General features: G+C 31.7%; 1 protein-coding gene across 1 annotated transcript in view; it reads left to right on the forward strand.

The window, feature by feature from the left end:
* The first annotated feature begins 5338 nt into the window (after positions 1-5338).
* The window catches only part of LOC139513057 (uncharacterized), a 34961-nt gene continuing 23714 nt past the window's right edge, over positions 5339-16585 (forward strand). The window contains exon 1 of the mRNA XM_071301169.1: positions 5339-5479. Coding sequence (XP_071157270.1) covers positions 5428-5479 — 52 coding nt within the window. The 5' untranslated portion in view covers positions 5339-5427. The remainder of the gene's footprint in view (positions 5480-16585) is intronic.

The raw sequence follows: 16585 nt of genomic DNA on the forward strand, positions 1-16585 counted from the left end.
TTGGTTGTACTTGTGTCAAATGTTTTACTTATTTTAATATATATACAACTGGTATGACCCCTTAAATAGTAAACATTTCAAAGAAAACAGTAGAATACAGAGAGTCTCTATGTATTAAAGTAGTATAATCGTAGATTACATGTAGATAAACCCGAAAAATAATGTCCTCTATAAGGAGGTATAATAGTTGTGGTTCTTTCGATCTAAATACCATGATATGGAGAACGCTCTGATTGGCTTATTTATTTTTCATTTTTGTTATCTATCATACGATTGGTTGTATTTGTGCATCTTTCAAACCGGAAGTCTTATCTATGACTAAAAGTCAGTCCAATGACGGAATCATATCCGGACTCCTTTTTTTCGTTTTTCTCCCAAAATAACTTAATCTGAATAATTATAAGAATGGATGACAAATGCGACTATGCATGTTACCTATAGGACACAGAGGCATGATGATTGATTTATTGTGGAAGGAAGAGAAGCGACACACAAAATGAGGTCTTCTCGTTTAATAGTATATAAATATTTTTTTTTTGCATACTGAATGCTATAAATTTTTATTTTGACATTTTTTTTTGCATGCCGAATGCTATAAATTTTTATTTTGACATTTTTTTTGCATGCTGAATTGATATGCACGCAGTTGCGTGTTGGCATATAGGGAGCTATGCGCCTGAATACAATTTAATTAAATATATTAAATAACTTGGAATCCTCACCTTTTATAAGTAGAGACAATCCATAACCTCAGAAATATTAATCTTAAATTTATATAAATGAAAAGTAAGCTTCCATAAATAAAAATCAACAATGTTTCTTAAAATTGGTAAAAGCGGTATAGTCATACCCCAACATGTTGACCATAGATAGACAAACAATTCACTTGCATTTGATTCGCATTTGAACTATGTGTTTGTTAATGTAAACCGTTTCAAATGTGAATTAAACTAATTCAAATTAGTTAATGTCAATCCAATTCAAATTAGGTGTGAACTCAGTATGATTGTCAGGTAGTTTCAAACTGAAAGATACTTTTAAGGGAAGGGAAAGAAACGGATAAAACCATGTGTGTTACAAACACTGTTTATTCAAGTCAGAATCCTGGATCTCAATAGTACTTTCATAATGTCAAATAAAAACATGAATATGATAGTTACATACAATGCTACATGTATTTAATACGTATTAAATAACATTTATTTTAGTGATTGGTAATTCGGAAAAATCTGAAATTCAGGCGTAAATTGAGACAAACAATATCACTGAATGCAGTTTCTAGTCAAGTGACCAGCAAACATGGAAATTTACCTTTTGAATGAAAGGAGAACTCTTACATTGAAAATGAATGATGTAAATCTAGATTCTAATAATAGCTGAAGGGAGCTCACATTCACAACAGTTAAAGCATTGCTGAATTAGTGAACAAAGCATTTTTCTCATTAACTTGAAAATCCACCTATTTTTATAATAGAAAAAAACAGAATTTTAAGACATAAATTATAAAATTCCTGATAAAAAGCGGTGCTGAGCATGCATGTAATATGCTTGAAACATATTCAAGAGGGGGAGGACAGGGGTAAGGGAGAAAGGGGGTAGGAGAAAGGAGAAAGGGGGTGGGAGAAAGGAGAAAGGAGAGGAAGGCTGGGAGAAAGGAGAAAAAGTTGGAGAAAGGAGAAAAAATAGAATATCTCTACTTTTAAAATTTTTTCTAATATTTCAAGAAAAAATATCTCAAAAGGAGATGTTTTATTCTAATGGGAGAAAGGAGAACGGGGGTAGGAGAAAGGAGAAGAGGGGTGGGAGAAGGGAGAAGGGTACCCCCTGTCCTCCCCCTCATTCAAAGAATAAAGTTTTATAACTTCCTAATGTCATTTCCAAAATTTATCAAAACCTAAATCTTACTGTGGATTCCTATATTTTTCGTGGTTGTCAATTCTCCTGGATTGTTGAAAACTTGCATATTCATCGATATTTGATTTTGTGGTTTTAACAATCCAGACAGACAAATAGCAATAAGGTGTTAAGGAAAACATGACCTAAAACCTCCTTCATATAAGACAAAAATACATGGGAACTCATACTGAATGGTCAAATGTGTTCAATATGAAAATTGCAGTTAAGATGGTAAAATCACAAATCAGCCGTTTCTGTAAATCGACTATGACTTTTGAGCAAATTTAAAAGTAGTCCGAGATTACTCTGACGTCCAACCGCTGTTTTGCCAGACAAGCTGGGGCCGTGGGACGTCAGAGCTCGTCCCATATCAAAAAGTGGATATTTGCCCACCCAAAATAGATGCGCTGCTTCGCCGCTTCTGATGCCGACTGACGGCCATGGAGTTATATAAATCGGGCACCAATCTGTTCATTTTTCATTTATCTCTTCATTTATGTAAGTTTCACCTACCTGCCAACCTTTATTTTTCCATATTTTAACAGTTTTCACAGTGACCCATCGATTTCGGCATTTTGCCGTTGGACGTCAGAGTAATCTCGAACCAATTTAAAGGGAAATGACAGGGAAGGGACCAAATATTGTTCAAGGGGAGCAAATGCCCTTTCATTTGGTATGCAGGTTTCAAAAATAGAGGGAGAATAAGAGGAAAAGTTGAGTCATCTTATTAGACTTCAGTTAAATAATGTAGACTTATATACCACTAATTTAAAAAAAAAAAAAAAACCCACAGAACTATGTCTATACGTTCAGGTATTTCACATCCAATTTTTTATGGTAATATTCTTTATAAAGCACAAAGGTGTCAGTATTCACCTCAGAAACTTACAAAACCTTTGAATAGACTTATTAAGAAGGGATATAATTACGATACTGTTGTCAAGTCATTAAAGATTGCATATTTTGGCGTTAATATTGAGTCACTGATAAGGTCTTTGCATCGGAACTAAACACATTTATTCTAAAAACAGTTGTTGGCATGACACGGCTTATGTTCTTCTCATATATGTTATGATGGTATGATACTAAACCCCTAACGGGAAGGATTGTGCCTGATGTTCATATGATGAAATCATAATCTTTCAGTCAGTTTAGTTGAAGTCTGGAGCTGGCATGTCAGTTAACTGCTAGTAGTCTGTTGTTATTTATGTATTATTGTCATTTTGTTTATTTTCTTTGGTTACATCTTCTGACATCAGACTCGGATTTCTCTTGAACTGAATTTTAATGTGCGTATTGTTATGCGTTTACTTTACTACATTGGTTAGAGGTATAGGGGGAGGGTTGAGATCTCACAAACATGTTTAACCCCGCCGCATTTTTGCGCCTGTCCCAAGTCAGGAGCCTCTGGCCTTTGTTAGTCTTGTATTATTTTAATTTTAGTTTCTTGTGTACAATTTGGAAATTAGTATGGCGTTCATTATCACTGGACTAGTATATATTTGTTTAGGGGCCAGCTGAAGGACGCCTCCGGGTGCGGGAATTTCTCGCTACATTGAAGACCTGTTGGTGACCCTCTGCTGTTGTTTTTTTTATTTGGGCGGGTTGTTGTCTCTTTGACACATTCCCCATTTCCATTCTCAATTTTACTAATTCACTTTGACTACTGATATGCAAACCTAAAAACAGAAAAATATATCATAAAATAGTGATTGAAAGATTCATAACACTTTGAAAGGATAATTCAGACACGTGTTACACGGGGAGCATGTTTGTTTACAAATAATAATGTCACGTGATCGCCCAGACCTCACATGTTGCATCGCCCTTACAATCGGATTGAATCCACTGATACATAACCCATTATCATGTAAACATGCAACGTGAATGTGATTGGTTATCAAATAATACAGAAATAATGCATGCACAGTTTATGAAGAAATTAGTTCATCAAATAGATCGATTTTCACTTTTGACACGAATAGGTCGGGTTGACATTTCTGTCATCGGGGATAATATACACCTTATCGCTATTTGTCCGCCATTGCTGGAAATCACACAGGTTCCCGTAAAATTTTGACGTCATAAAACAAAATATCTGACGCCACAATGGAAAAGTGATTGTTGTTGACGTCAAAAGTTCAAGCGGGCGGGTCAGCCGGGATTAGCGATAAGGTGTATTGAGATAAATGGGATAAAACTGACCGTCAAAAAGGTCTAGAGAAGCACATCAGTAGAACCTTCACATTAATAAGTAATACTTACCAAAATTTCTCTAATTAATAAACTATATAACTGAAATTTCACAAAGATAACGGTAAATAATTATGATGGTGGCGGTGATGCTGGTTAAATTGGCGCGAAATAATATTCTTACTCTTATTGCTTTACGTAAAAAAAATGTATAGAATTGAATTTGACTAAAGTTGAACATAAAAAACGTAAATATGCAAAAGCCTGGTAATATATTAATGATAAAAGTGTGTATAAATTTCTGTAAACGAATTTACCCGTATACTTCACTAAGAATTACATTTGAGCGCAAGGAGATCTTTATTGTGAATCGGTTTATTAACTCAGGGTCGAAGTTCAACATGTTTATATTAACGGATTTTTTTTGCGTTGCTTTTTAATAAATCATTGAGGCCATCTATTTTTATTACGGGTTTCCACATCTTTAAATCGGAATTATAGAAAAAATGGAATGTTGTTAGCAGAATCAAAACAGAAATGATGAACACTGCAACATTTTCAGCAAAACATAAATAGGATGGAGGATCTGTGTATTCACATTATTAATTTGTAAAACTCTCCTTATTCATGTGAAGCGTGTGCTTTACATCGAGGCTTGTGCTTTACATCGAGGCTTTCTATGCTTATCATCGACGCCACAGTACTTCAACCAATCAGACAACGTTTATTTGGGGCATTCGACCTGTTTTAACTCAGATTTTGGAATTTTTTAATCGAAATTATAGAAAAATGGAACGTTGTTAGTACATATAAAATAGAAAAAAGATGAATACTATTAGTTAAAGCAAGTTTGAATGGGGTTCTGTGTATTTACATTGTTTGTACAACTCTCCTTACTGATGCCATATTTTGGAATTTCCGTGACCTAAATGGTTCGCGAAAATTAATATTTTTATATATAGTATAGTAAATATCTGATCATTTTTCATTATGATAAAAAATCTAAAGTTATGAGGTCAGAGGATTGGAAATATCAAACCGAGTGATAACAATAACTGTTGGGTTCGAATACCATGTATCCTTAAAATAGGTTTGAACGAAATAATGGGAATGAAATATATATAAAAAAAGTCAGAGCAATTGAACAATTTAAAAACCTTAAGTAGCAAAATCTTTAATCGTGTAGGTTTTTCATGTAATTTCAAAGACACTCGTGTTTTTATTTTAAATATTATTAATCATTACAAAAGGAATGTTTAAATGGGTTTCTATTGATCAACACTCATACATTTTATATGCACACATACACACGTATGTATTTTTGTGTTGTGACAGACAATGAGAGGCATTTTGCATTTGTTATTCATTTTCTTGATTACAATAGTCCACGGTAAGTTTTGATAAATAGAGGACGGTGTTTTATACGGACAATTACATATACGATGATATCGCTTTTGTACATGTGTGGTGTGAATAAACTCTTCCATTTTACAGTTCAGGAATGGTTCTGTTTAGAATTTTGTTTCAATTGTTGGAAACTCGAGGGTTTTATGAAAGATCTGTATGCATGTTTATTGTCGAACAAAGTGACATAACAAAAATATCGAACTCCAAGGTAAACTCAAAACGGAAAGTCCCTTATTAAATGACAAAATCAAAACCTCAAACACATCAAACGAATGGAAAACAACTGTCATATATGACTTGGACTACAGGCATTTCTTTGTGTAGAAAATGGTGGATTAAACCTGGTTTTATAGCTAGCTACACTACTCAATGGTTTGACTTACAGTAGCATATAATTCAAGTATATTGACAAGACTTTGTGAGCAGAACAAGCATGTCAAAAATAGGTACACCAGTCAACATTGTGTTACAGTCTTAATCACTATAAAAAATAAAACAAATAAGTATTTCAACAAAGAAAAACAAAATGCTATATAGACACTTTATAGGCAAGCACATAAGCAAAAATGAAAGATTAGAATACAAAATTTATATATACGTTTTAATTTTTTTAATATAGACAGTTCTTGTCTTAAGACTACATTCCTTTTAATTTTTATTACATCAGAGGCCCCTGAGGGGCCTCGGGTGTATTGCCATCGCCTACTTTTCAAAGATCTTCAAAGATCAAAGAGATGCATATATAATTAGTGTTGGGATAATAACCGACATTATGAACCCGCGAACATTATAGTGCAGAATAAAATTCCTTGTCTCTTCTTTTATATTCATGTTTTCAATGGATACTCAGATCTTTTTAAATGCAAATTAATAACATGAAAATGTTTTGTCGTTAGAAATATTCGTATATCAATCAAACGATCTTCAATATCAATGATATACCGAAATATTATTGTCGCGGATGAATACCACCTATGCATATTCACCAAGTGAGCAAGAGCGAGAAGATAAACGAGAGAAAATCAATTCACGCAATTACACACAGAAAGGTAATTATATTTCAATTATTTGATTTAGAGTAACATCTTTAAACCGTTTGTAGCATATTTGTCTATAATATTAACGAAGCAAAATCAGGAATATTTAATCTGACACAATATTAAAATAATTTGTCAGGCCGCGTCCCCCGCAGCCATTTTGAAAATACCAGCAGATTGGGTAGGAGTAACAAGAACCTGCAAGGCCCTTAAAGATAAGGTTACTTTCTTTGTATTCTTTAATGAAATCAATTTTTTTTTTTATAGATCTCAACAATTTAAATTTCTTTTCTTCTTAAATAACAAGTAGATTGATCACTTGGACACACACGTGCACGTGGAACTATTTTCTGTTTTTTAATTAAGGTGCTGTTTCGGATTTTCGCTCCTTCTCCGACTTAGTTACTTGCATTAGTATATTTGAATAATTATGTCCCTTGACTAGTAAAAAAGCGGATTTTGTTAATGAATTTGTAAGTAATTCTTATATATAATTATTGGTTGAAATAATTGTATTTTATGTAATATTCAGAGAATCTTCGACTTCTTATTCTTCCAATAGAGATGGACTATTTTTGAGTGTCAATTATGACTCTTGCTCATAAAAGCAAGAGTCTTATTTTACACTGAAAGTGAAAGTAAAATGTCAGAATTTACTAGCCACACCCTAGATATATTTGGAGAATCCTTACAGTTTTAGAGGTATATATAAATATAGATTAACTGTTCTGTTTTTTAAGTCTTCCTTGTAGTATTGTATAATTTTGACCATACATGTCACTAGTCCAAATAATTATGACGTCTTGAAAGGCTATTATATTTTTTTTCTTTGACGCCTTACTTCGAGTCCAAATAATTATGACGTCTTGAAAGGCTGTTATATTTTTTTCTTTTACGCCTTACTTCGACGTCAAAGTAAGGCGTCAAAGAAAAAATATATAATAGCCTTTTAAGACGTCATAATTATTTGGACTAACATGTCACATGTACATGTATTGCCAAAATTATTAAGTTGTGTAACCATATCCATGTAAAATTTTAGGTATTTGAATTAGACATTTGTTCACGCATACATGAGTACTTGAGCAAATACAATCAGTTAAATTTCACTACGAGCACCCATGAGATCTTAAATTGAGCAAATATGATCACTTACATTTATGAGTAAAATTTTAGCTAGATCTACTCAATTGAGTTAGATATATCAATTTTGAGACTAATCTAAATGGTTATTTGAGCACACATGTGGCTATTTATACTAAGAGCGATATTGGGATTCTACATGTCAGTAAACTTAGCAAATCTTTATTGAGTCAAACCTATGAGCCCTATACCCTGCATATGACTGCAAGAGATATTTTAAATGTTTTCCAGAACCCTAGATTAAAAGTTGAACTGCAACATTGCAAAGGGTTAGTGTATTATTTTATTTTATCAAAATGTTAAAATTGAGAATGAAAATGGGGAATGTGTCACAGAGACAACAACCTGACCAAAGAAAAAAAAACAACAGCAGAAGGTCACCAACAGGTCTTCAATGTAGCGAGAAATTCCCGCATCCGGAGGCGTCCTTCAGCTGGCCCCTAAACAAATATATACTAGTTCAGTGATAATGAACGCCATACTAATTTTCAAATTGTACACAAGAAACCAAAATTAAAATAATACAAGACTAACAAAGGCCAGAGGCTCCCGACTTGGGACAGGCGCTAAAATGCGGCAGGGTTAAACATGTTTGTGAGATCTCAACCCTCCCCCTATACCTCTAGCCAATGTAGAAAAGTAAACTCATAACAATACGCACATTAAAATTCAGTTCAAGAGAAGTCTGAGTCTGATGTCAGAAGATGTACATGTAACCATAGTCTAGAAAATAAACAAAATGACAATAATACATAAATAACAACAGACTACTAGCAGTTAACTGACATGCCAGCTCCAGACTTCAATAAAACTGACTGTAAGATTATGATTTCATCATATGAATATCAAGCACAATCCTTCCCATTAGGGGTTTAGTATCATACCATCATAACATATATGAGAAGAACATAACCAGTGTCATGCCAACAACTGTTTTTTAAATGAATGTGTTTAGTTCCGATGCAAAGACCCTATACGTGAATTAATATTAACGCCAAAATATGCAATCTTTAATGACCTGACAACAGTATCGTTACTAAATCCCTCTTAATAAGTCTATTCAAAGGTTTTGTTAGTTTCTGAGGTGAATACTGACACCTTTGTGCTTTATAAAGAATATTTCCATAAAAAATTGGATGTGAAATACCTGAACGTATAAGAAGTCTGCATGTTGAGCTATATTTACGAATAATGTCCTTATACTGCTGATAAGATTTAGTAAATGTTGTGACTAGTTTGTGATATGGAAAACCCTGGTGTAATAATTTTTCAGTAATACATAAATTTCTCTCGTTAAAATCTAAAACATTGTTACATACATGAGAGAATCGTACAAGTTGAGATACAGTGTATATAAACACCGTAAGATGGTGACAAGGGAACGTCACCATCTAAAAATGGATAGTTAACGAAAAATGAAAAATCATCTCTTTTATCATAAATTTTAGTATGTTAAATGTTTAAATTGTTTAATGTTTTTGTTTATTTATTATTCTGTGGAAATTTAAATCTCAAGAATCTTTCTGTGAGTTTGCATGAATAATTCCATGTTTTAATTTGTACCAGAAGCCCAAGTCACGCATAAGTTAACATGGATTTAAAATGTCCACGATTAAAACCACATGTACATGTATATTCTAGATTATTCAAACAAAATGTTCAGCAACATTTAAAGGAACCTTTCTATTTTTAATTCCCAAACATAATTGTTATTACTTAAACAACTTTGTTTTAAAACAGTTTAGATTTCTATCAAATTGGATGAGAATCCAGGAGTTTTAAAGGGGGAGGGGTCTAGCAAGTCAACATTTTGGGTAAAACTATATAAAAAAAGGACTACGCATTTACCATACATTGAGCTCCTCGAAAAGGGCAAGCCTTCAGTTCTTTCCTCCCCCCAAAAGTCTGCCTTAGCAATTTTAAACACTCTTACGCTGTCTATTCATGTAGCTGTACATTGGAGCCTATGAGACTACAATCTGAGTAGACATCTGAATCACAGAAAATCAACCTATAGATATATTCATGTATAAATTGATAATTAAATTTTAACCAATTTATACATTTTATATACGACCGCAAAATTTGAAAAAATTTTCGTCGTATATTGTTTAAATTTGTTTTTGACAATTTTTTGTTCATTTAAAAATATAGGGACAACAGAGTTGGTGTATGTGGGTTCGATTCCCACCCTAGGCATTCATTTATATTGGCTGGTGCAAAGCGGGCAGTTTAGCTTAGTGGCCCCACACTGACTCTGTTGTTCATATGTCACTTAAAAAAATCAGGCGGCCTTCTTCCGGTCTTGCCATCTTTATTTTTATATTTGTAAATCATACACAACAAAACTATTGAATAATTGTGAAAATTATACCACAGATAACTATGGTAAAACTTTAATTGTTGTTGGAATAATTAAACTTGGCTGCCATCCAAGATCCAAAAAGTTTTTATATTGATGAATTATATATATCAGATTTGGATTCTTTTGGTCACAAAACATTTTGAATGGTAGGTGGTGGCTAAATCTTAATTCTTAATTGCTTAAAGCTTTCGGGTCTGAAAATTGCCCAAAATCATCATATTTTGACAAAATTTGGAACATAAAATGTACTTTTATGAAAAGAACTGATTTATTGAGCGTTATGACTTTAGAAATATACCCATTTGAGAAACCAAATTGTGAACTTTTTGGAGCTTTATGTTTAACTTTATATTTTAGGCCATTTTGGACAAGAAGTGAAACTTGTCCTTTGAATCAGTGGTTTCACACTAATAACCATACTACCATACTAAGTATCTGTTAGAAGATAGCTCTTTCACAGTACATTGTTAAATTTAAAGATAAATTTATACCAACAATGACCAATATTAATGATGGAATGAGATTATACATGTATATATACTGTTTTATATTGTTACATGTACAGTAGTTACTGTACATACATAAATGAAAATTAACACCAAACTGTTGTCATAATTCATAAAAAAAAGAAATGAAAAGGGTGGTATGATTGGTAATCTGGTAATCAGACACCAGCCCTATACAAAATGACAAAAAAGAAATAAAGCTTACCATACAACACTTTTACAATAAAAAAAAACTATACATACATCAGTAAGAAATAGCCATGAAATGACAAATGTTAAACAATACATACAAGAAAACTAATGGCCACATCAATGTACAAACGGAAAATCAAGATATACACCAAAAAATTACAAGCCCTGTTTTACATGCTTCTTACTAAGGACCAACACATTCATATGGTAGTTGTGTTCTATATGTGTGGTGCAAAATTTTCTCATTGCTTAAACCAGTGGTATTCAAAGTATTAAATCCAGAAGAAAGTAAAAAAAGACTAACAGTTGAAAAACTATCCAGATGTTGTGAAATTCAATTAACAAAAATACCATCATTAGCGAAAGGCTATCTACATGTACATATCATATATTGTAATATTTACAATGAATCATTTAATAATTAGAAAACAGAACCTACAATGTACATGTATAGCTGCAGATTCTTATTTTTTTTTTTTAAATATAATGGATAAATGATTGACTGTGTTGCAATAAAACCAAGATAACTCAGTGAAGCTACAGTACAGCCTGTGACTTCCTCTTAGTTATGTCCACCCTCTTGCATGGTCAACATCCAATGGTGAACATTGATTGGGGTATTCAATCTTGAGATGTTGGCCATTTATTGGGGGTCATAAATCATGGGCAGATTTTTTAACTAATAATGTTACCTGTTAAAATCAATCAGGGTTGAAGTTTTCAGCTGGTATGTTTCATTAAAATTTACCTGTACAGGTGACTTTGGTTTCTATTAAAATTGATATTTCACCTTTTTTTGAAAATGTAGAATAAAATATTGTTTTACTCTGTTAATTTATTATTATTTTTTTGTCTTTAATGTTATTTAAATTTTTTATTTTTTAATTGTTTTTTTTTTTCATTTTTGTTTGTTTTGTTTCTTACTGTTTTGTTTCTTATTCTTTTAATTTCTTCTTGGTAAGAATCTTGAGTCTAAATGGCAAAAAGTCAAAGCTAAAGTTATTGGCTAGCATTTGAAATAAACAGACTTTTAATAATTGTTTTTTAAGTAAAAGGTTATATAAATACACATGATGTACATTGTATTCAATTGTTTGTTAACATTATTAAATGAGTTATTACTATAAAATAATAACTAATAATCATGCAAGTGATATTTTAAATAAAAAGAATGAAAGTAATTAAACAATTTGGTTTCTTAACAAAATAAGATGATCAATATCAATCCTTTTACAATAGATTTTGATAACATCTAATATTATTCAGGAAAACTACAAGTACCATTATATGGTTTAGGAAAAAACTAATTTTGTTTATCTAAATTTTCTTGAAATCTCAAAACAAGAGTTGTGCACAAACAATCACTGAAAAGACTTATTTTCCAAATGTCCACCTAGTTATCATCAAATTTTGATAAATGTTCATTAAAAATGCTAATCATAATGAAAAAAGTTCATAAATATCTGAATCAAGTGAATCTTATGAAAAGAAATTGTCTTGAAACTTATTAACTAATAAGTATGTTATCTTCAGTTTGGTTAATTTCTTTCAAAATTTGTCTCCAGAAAAAATAAAGTGCACTTCTAAAGATGATGACACTTTAATGGTTTATTAATTAAATCATGACACTTTAATGGTTTATTAATTAAATCATTTTTTTTCAGTGTATTATATTGTCAATAGTGCTGGAATGTCATGATACATATTCTTGGTATACATTTACAAAGAATATTCCAATCAACCTAGGCCTTTTAGATAAAGTTAATAATTGCAGGGACTTTTAAAGTCCTTAATAAAAAATGAATTTAAAGAAAAATCTAAAAATAATAACTTATGATAAAAACTGTAAACTTGATTGTGTCAATTAAGGTACAGAATTTTTGGTCATAATTTAGAAATAGAAAATAGTGGACAATATAAAATTCCTAGAAAGGATAGAATGTGTAAACTGTGCCTCTTGTAGGTCAATGAAGAACACCTATTCCTTGATTGTAAAATTAACAAAACAACTTTGAGATATAAATCCATTTGAAAATTATTTACCTTCTCATTATAATGTCTCTAACCCAAGAACAAAAAGTAAAAGAAATGCTTAACCCCTAAAACATGGATCATGTTTAAAATATCATATGACAATAAAAATATTATTAAATTTTGCTGTACTGAATATTTCTAATACTTATAAAAAATATTGTATTCAATAAAGAAATAATGAATTGCCTAAATTTTATTTAGCTTAAGTCCATTTCATTTTATTTTTGAATTTCTTGTCATAATCACAGTCATTAAATTTGACAAACACATACATGTATATTTTACCTGAGACACCTGACCTGTAAGTTATATAATTTTATCACTTCAATGCATTCAAGATTTTCCTTTATCCTTGACTAGTTTTTGAGTAATACCTTGTGTATTAAAAAAGCAACAGGGGGTATGATGATGAACATATAGGGCCACCATGGTGAACATATTTTTTATGGCCACCATTGATAAGATAAAGTCACAGGTAGTACTGTATTTATGAACATTAAAAAAGTTTTTGTTGACTGCAACAAAAATCTAGAATAAGGGATAGTAATATTGCTGTGTTAACATCCACCCCATTAGTGATTGATCCAAAAGCTAAATGTTCCAGAAAGTAGAAGACCTGGCCATGGATACTACATGAACAAACATTGTTAATAAATGTCATTTGTAGAGCAGGATCTGCTTACCCATCCAGAGCACCTGTTGTTTTTAGTGTACTTTTATTTGTCTGCATGTCTTTTTTAGTTTTAGTCATGGAATTGTAAGTTTATTTGCGGTTTATGAGTTTGCTGTTCATCTGGTATCTTTAGCTCCAATATTACAATTTGTCTGTTTTAATATGATTGTCTTGAACCTCCTTAATATCATAGTTCAGTGAGCATTGGTGAGTGACTATATAGCTACTCGAAGAATTGTTTGCTATGTTAATTCTCTATTGTAAGTTATATGCTAACTATTTTTGTATGTGTGCAACTATATGGTCATAATGCAAATCTAACAGTTCTCATTTGACCACATAATCATTGATAATTCACAAAGTTAAGTATCCTAGTTCAAGTCAGTATTTCAGATATAGCATAGCAAATTATATTATTTGTACTATTTTGTAAGGTGAACATATCTGTCCGGCAGGTATAATATAAACACATGTCATTTATCAATAATTCAATACAACTTGAGGTCCTCTGATGTTCAGTACTTCAGTACTTTGATTATCTTCTTTACTGTAAATAAACTCATCATAAACAACAAACAAACAACAAACAAATAATTTATTAGAGTCTCACCTCTTTAAAGCATTTGATATACAACACAATATAATATTAACAATTTATAAAAGAGCCACTCTAAAAAGAGTTATGAGAGACTGTAAAAACACAGATTAAAATACATTTATATTACATATATCAATATATCTTAGCGTAAAACACCATACTGTTAAAACAATTATACAAAAGAAAACAAACAACATTATAAACACTTATTACGAGTATAAAATACACTTTCTCTTAAAAAGTACTTCATGGCAGATTTTGGCTGTAAAATAACAAACTCTATCATCATAAAACATAAATAAAAACTTTTCATTACTTAAATTACTAAATAAAGGCAACAGTAGTATACCGCTGTTCAAAAACTACTTTCTATATTGCATACACTGTTAAAAAATATCGTTCGCAAATCTGCATATTCTGTGCATTCCAATAAAACATGTTTTTCATCTTCAATTATATTCAAATCATTTTTTCTACAATTAAAACAGACCCTTTCATTTACATCTATACCTTCATATCTGCCAGTTAGATACCACATAGATAGATCATAGATACCAGGACTAAATTTAGTATATACGCCAGACGCGCGTTTCGTCTACAAAAGACTCATCAGTGACGCTCGAATCCAAAAAAGTTAAAAAGGCCAAATAAAATACGAAGTTGAAGAGCATTGAGGACCAAAATTCCTAAAAGTTTTGCCAAATACAGCTGAGGTAATCTATGCCTGAGGTAGAAAACCTTAGTTTTTCAAAGAATTCCAAAATTTGTAAACAGTAAATTTATAAATATAACCATATCAATGACAAATCATGTCAGCACAAAAAGTGCTGACTACTGGGCTTGTGATAATGGTCCTTCAAGTTTATAATAACTATATTTTTTTTTGCAAAAATAGATCATGGCAATTCATAAAAAGAAAAAAGGAAATAGCAACACAAAAACACACTTGTATATTAGGCAGTTTATTTCATAGCATTCCAGTTTACAAAAGTCACTTATACTTTAATTTTAGAATTTAAAACTAAGGAGAGAAAGACCAGATTTGTCGTTTGTATAACATTATCCAACTCAAGTCACTAAGATATAATTAAGAATAGAAATGGGGAACATGTCAAAGAGACAAAAACCCGACCAAAGAGCAGACAACAGCCGAAGGCCACCAATGGGTCTTCAACGCAGCGAGAAAATCACGCACCCGGAGGTGGTCCTCAAGCTGACACCCCAAATAAAAATGTGTACTAGTTCAGTGAAAAGGGACGTCAAACTTAACTCCAAAACGTATAAATGAACAAAAATTTCAAAAAAAATACAACCTAACAAAGGCAGAGGCTCCTGACTTGGGACAGGCGCACACATGCGGCGGGGTTAAACATGTTTTGTGAGATATCAACCCTCCCCTATACCTCTAGCCAGGAGACTACATGTATTAATAAATTGGCTAATGGTCAACCCGCAGAGTCATAAACTCGACAGGTAGTGCAAATAATGTATCTTTCATGTTGTCTTACTTCAGATTTAAGGGTGTACAAAGCGTGAGAGTAATGATTCCCAATTACTAAGATTTGATATAGATAGAGTCGCCAAACAATCTGAATTGCTCGTCTTGTTAAGTTATGCCATTTTGATATTTATTCTACCTTTATTACAATCAGTTGTGTTTGAGTATTTAGGGGCAATTTTGTAGGTCTTGTATCTGATGAAAAAATGACATAATATTGGAATAGGCATGCAAATTCCTGAAGAATCATATAAATAAGAATGATACGGAAAAGTTCTTCTGGCGCATGAAATTTATAATATTTATTTTCCTTCATTGTTTGCATCAGAAGATCGATCACGCTGGGTTGAACTATCAGTCCCCCAAGGGTATCACCAGTTCAATAGTCAGTACGTTGGTATTGACATGATCTATAAAAAGACATTTCTAGAATGGTCAATTCATAGATTACTAGTAAAAAGAAAAAAAAAAGGTTTCAACTCTCTCAACAATAGATGGACAGTCAGTTGTGCTCTTATTGTTTTGGTTGTTAGAGAAATAGGCAAAACGTCTGTTAATTTTTCTAATAATTAAGGTTAAAGGGGCAATAACTCAAAACGTAGAATAAGTTATCGGATTTTTCTGAATATTACACTCCAAGATTAAAGTTTTATTAAATTTTCTAACAAACATTACATACACGTAAAGTTTGGTAACATTTGACAAAGTAATTTAAAAAAGAAGACTTTTTAAAAAGTTTACGACGACGACGGGAGCGCCAGAGCCAAGTAATGGTAAAAGTTCACATCATTTAAGACCATGTGACCTTAAAAGTGAATAAGATGTCCGGAAACAGCAAAAGCGTCAGAGATTCGGTAGTAATAGACTTAAACAACACGACTGTCATACAAATGAATTTAGCTAGCTATGAAACAAGGGTTAATCAATCATTTTCTACATAAGGTAATGTCTGTACAAGTCAAGAATATGACAGTTGTTTATCATTCATGTTTGCTTGCTTCAGCTTTTGATATTATCATTTGATCATTTTAATTTTGAAATTT

Source organism: Mytilus edulis, chromosome 2 (assembly GCF_963676685.1).
Source record: "Mytilus edulis chromosome 2, xbMytEdul2.2, whole genome shotgun sequence".
NCBI lineage: Eukaryota > Metazoa > Mollusca > Bivalvia > Mytilida > Mytilidae > Mytilus > Mytilus edulis.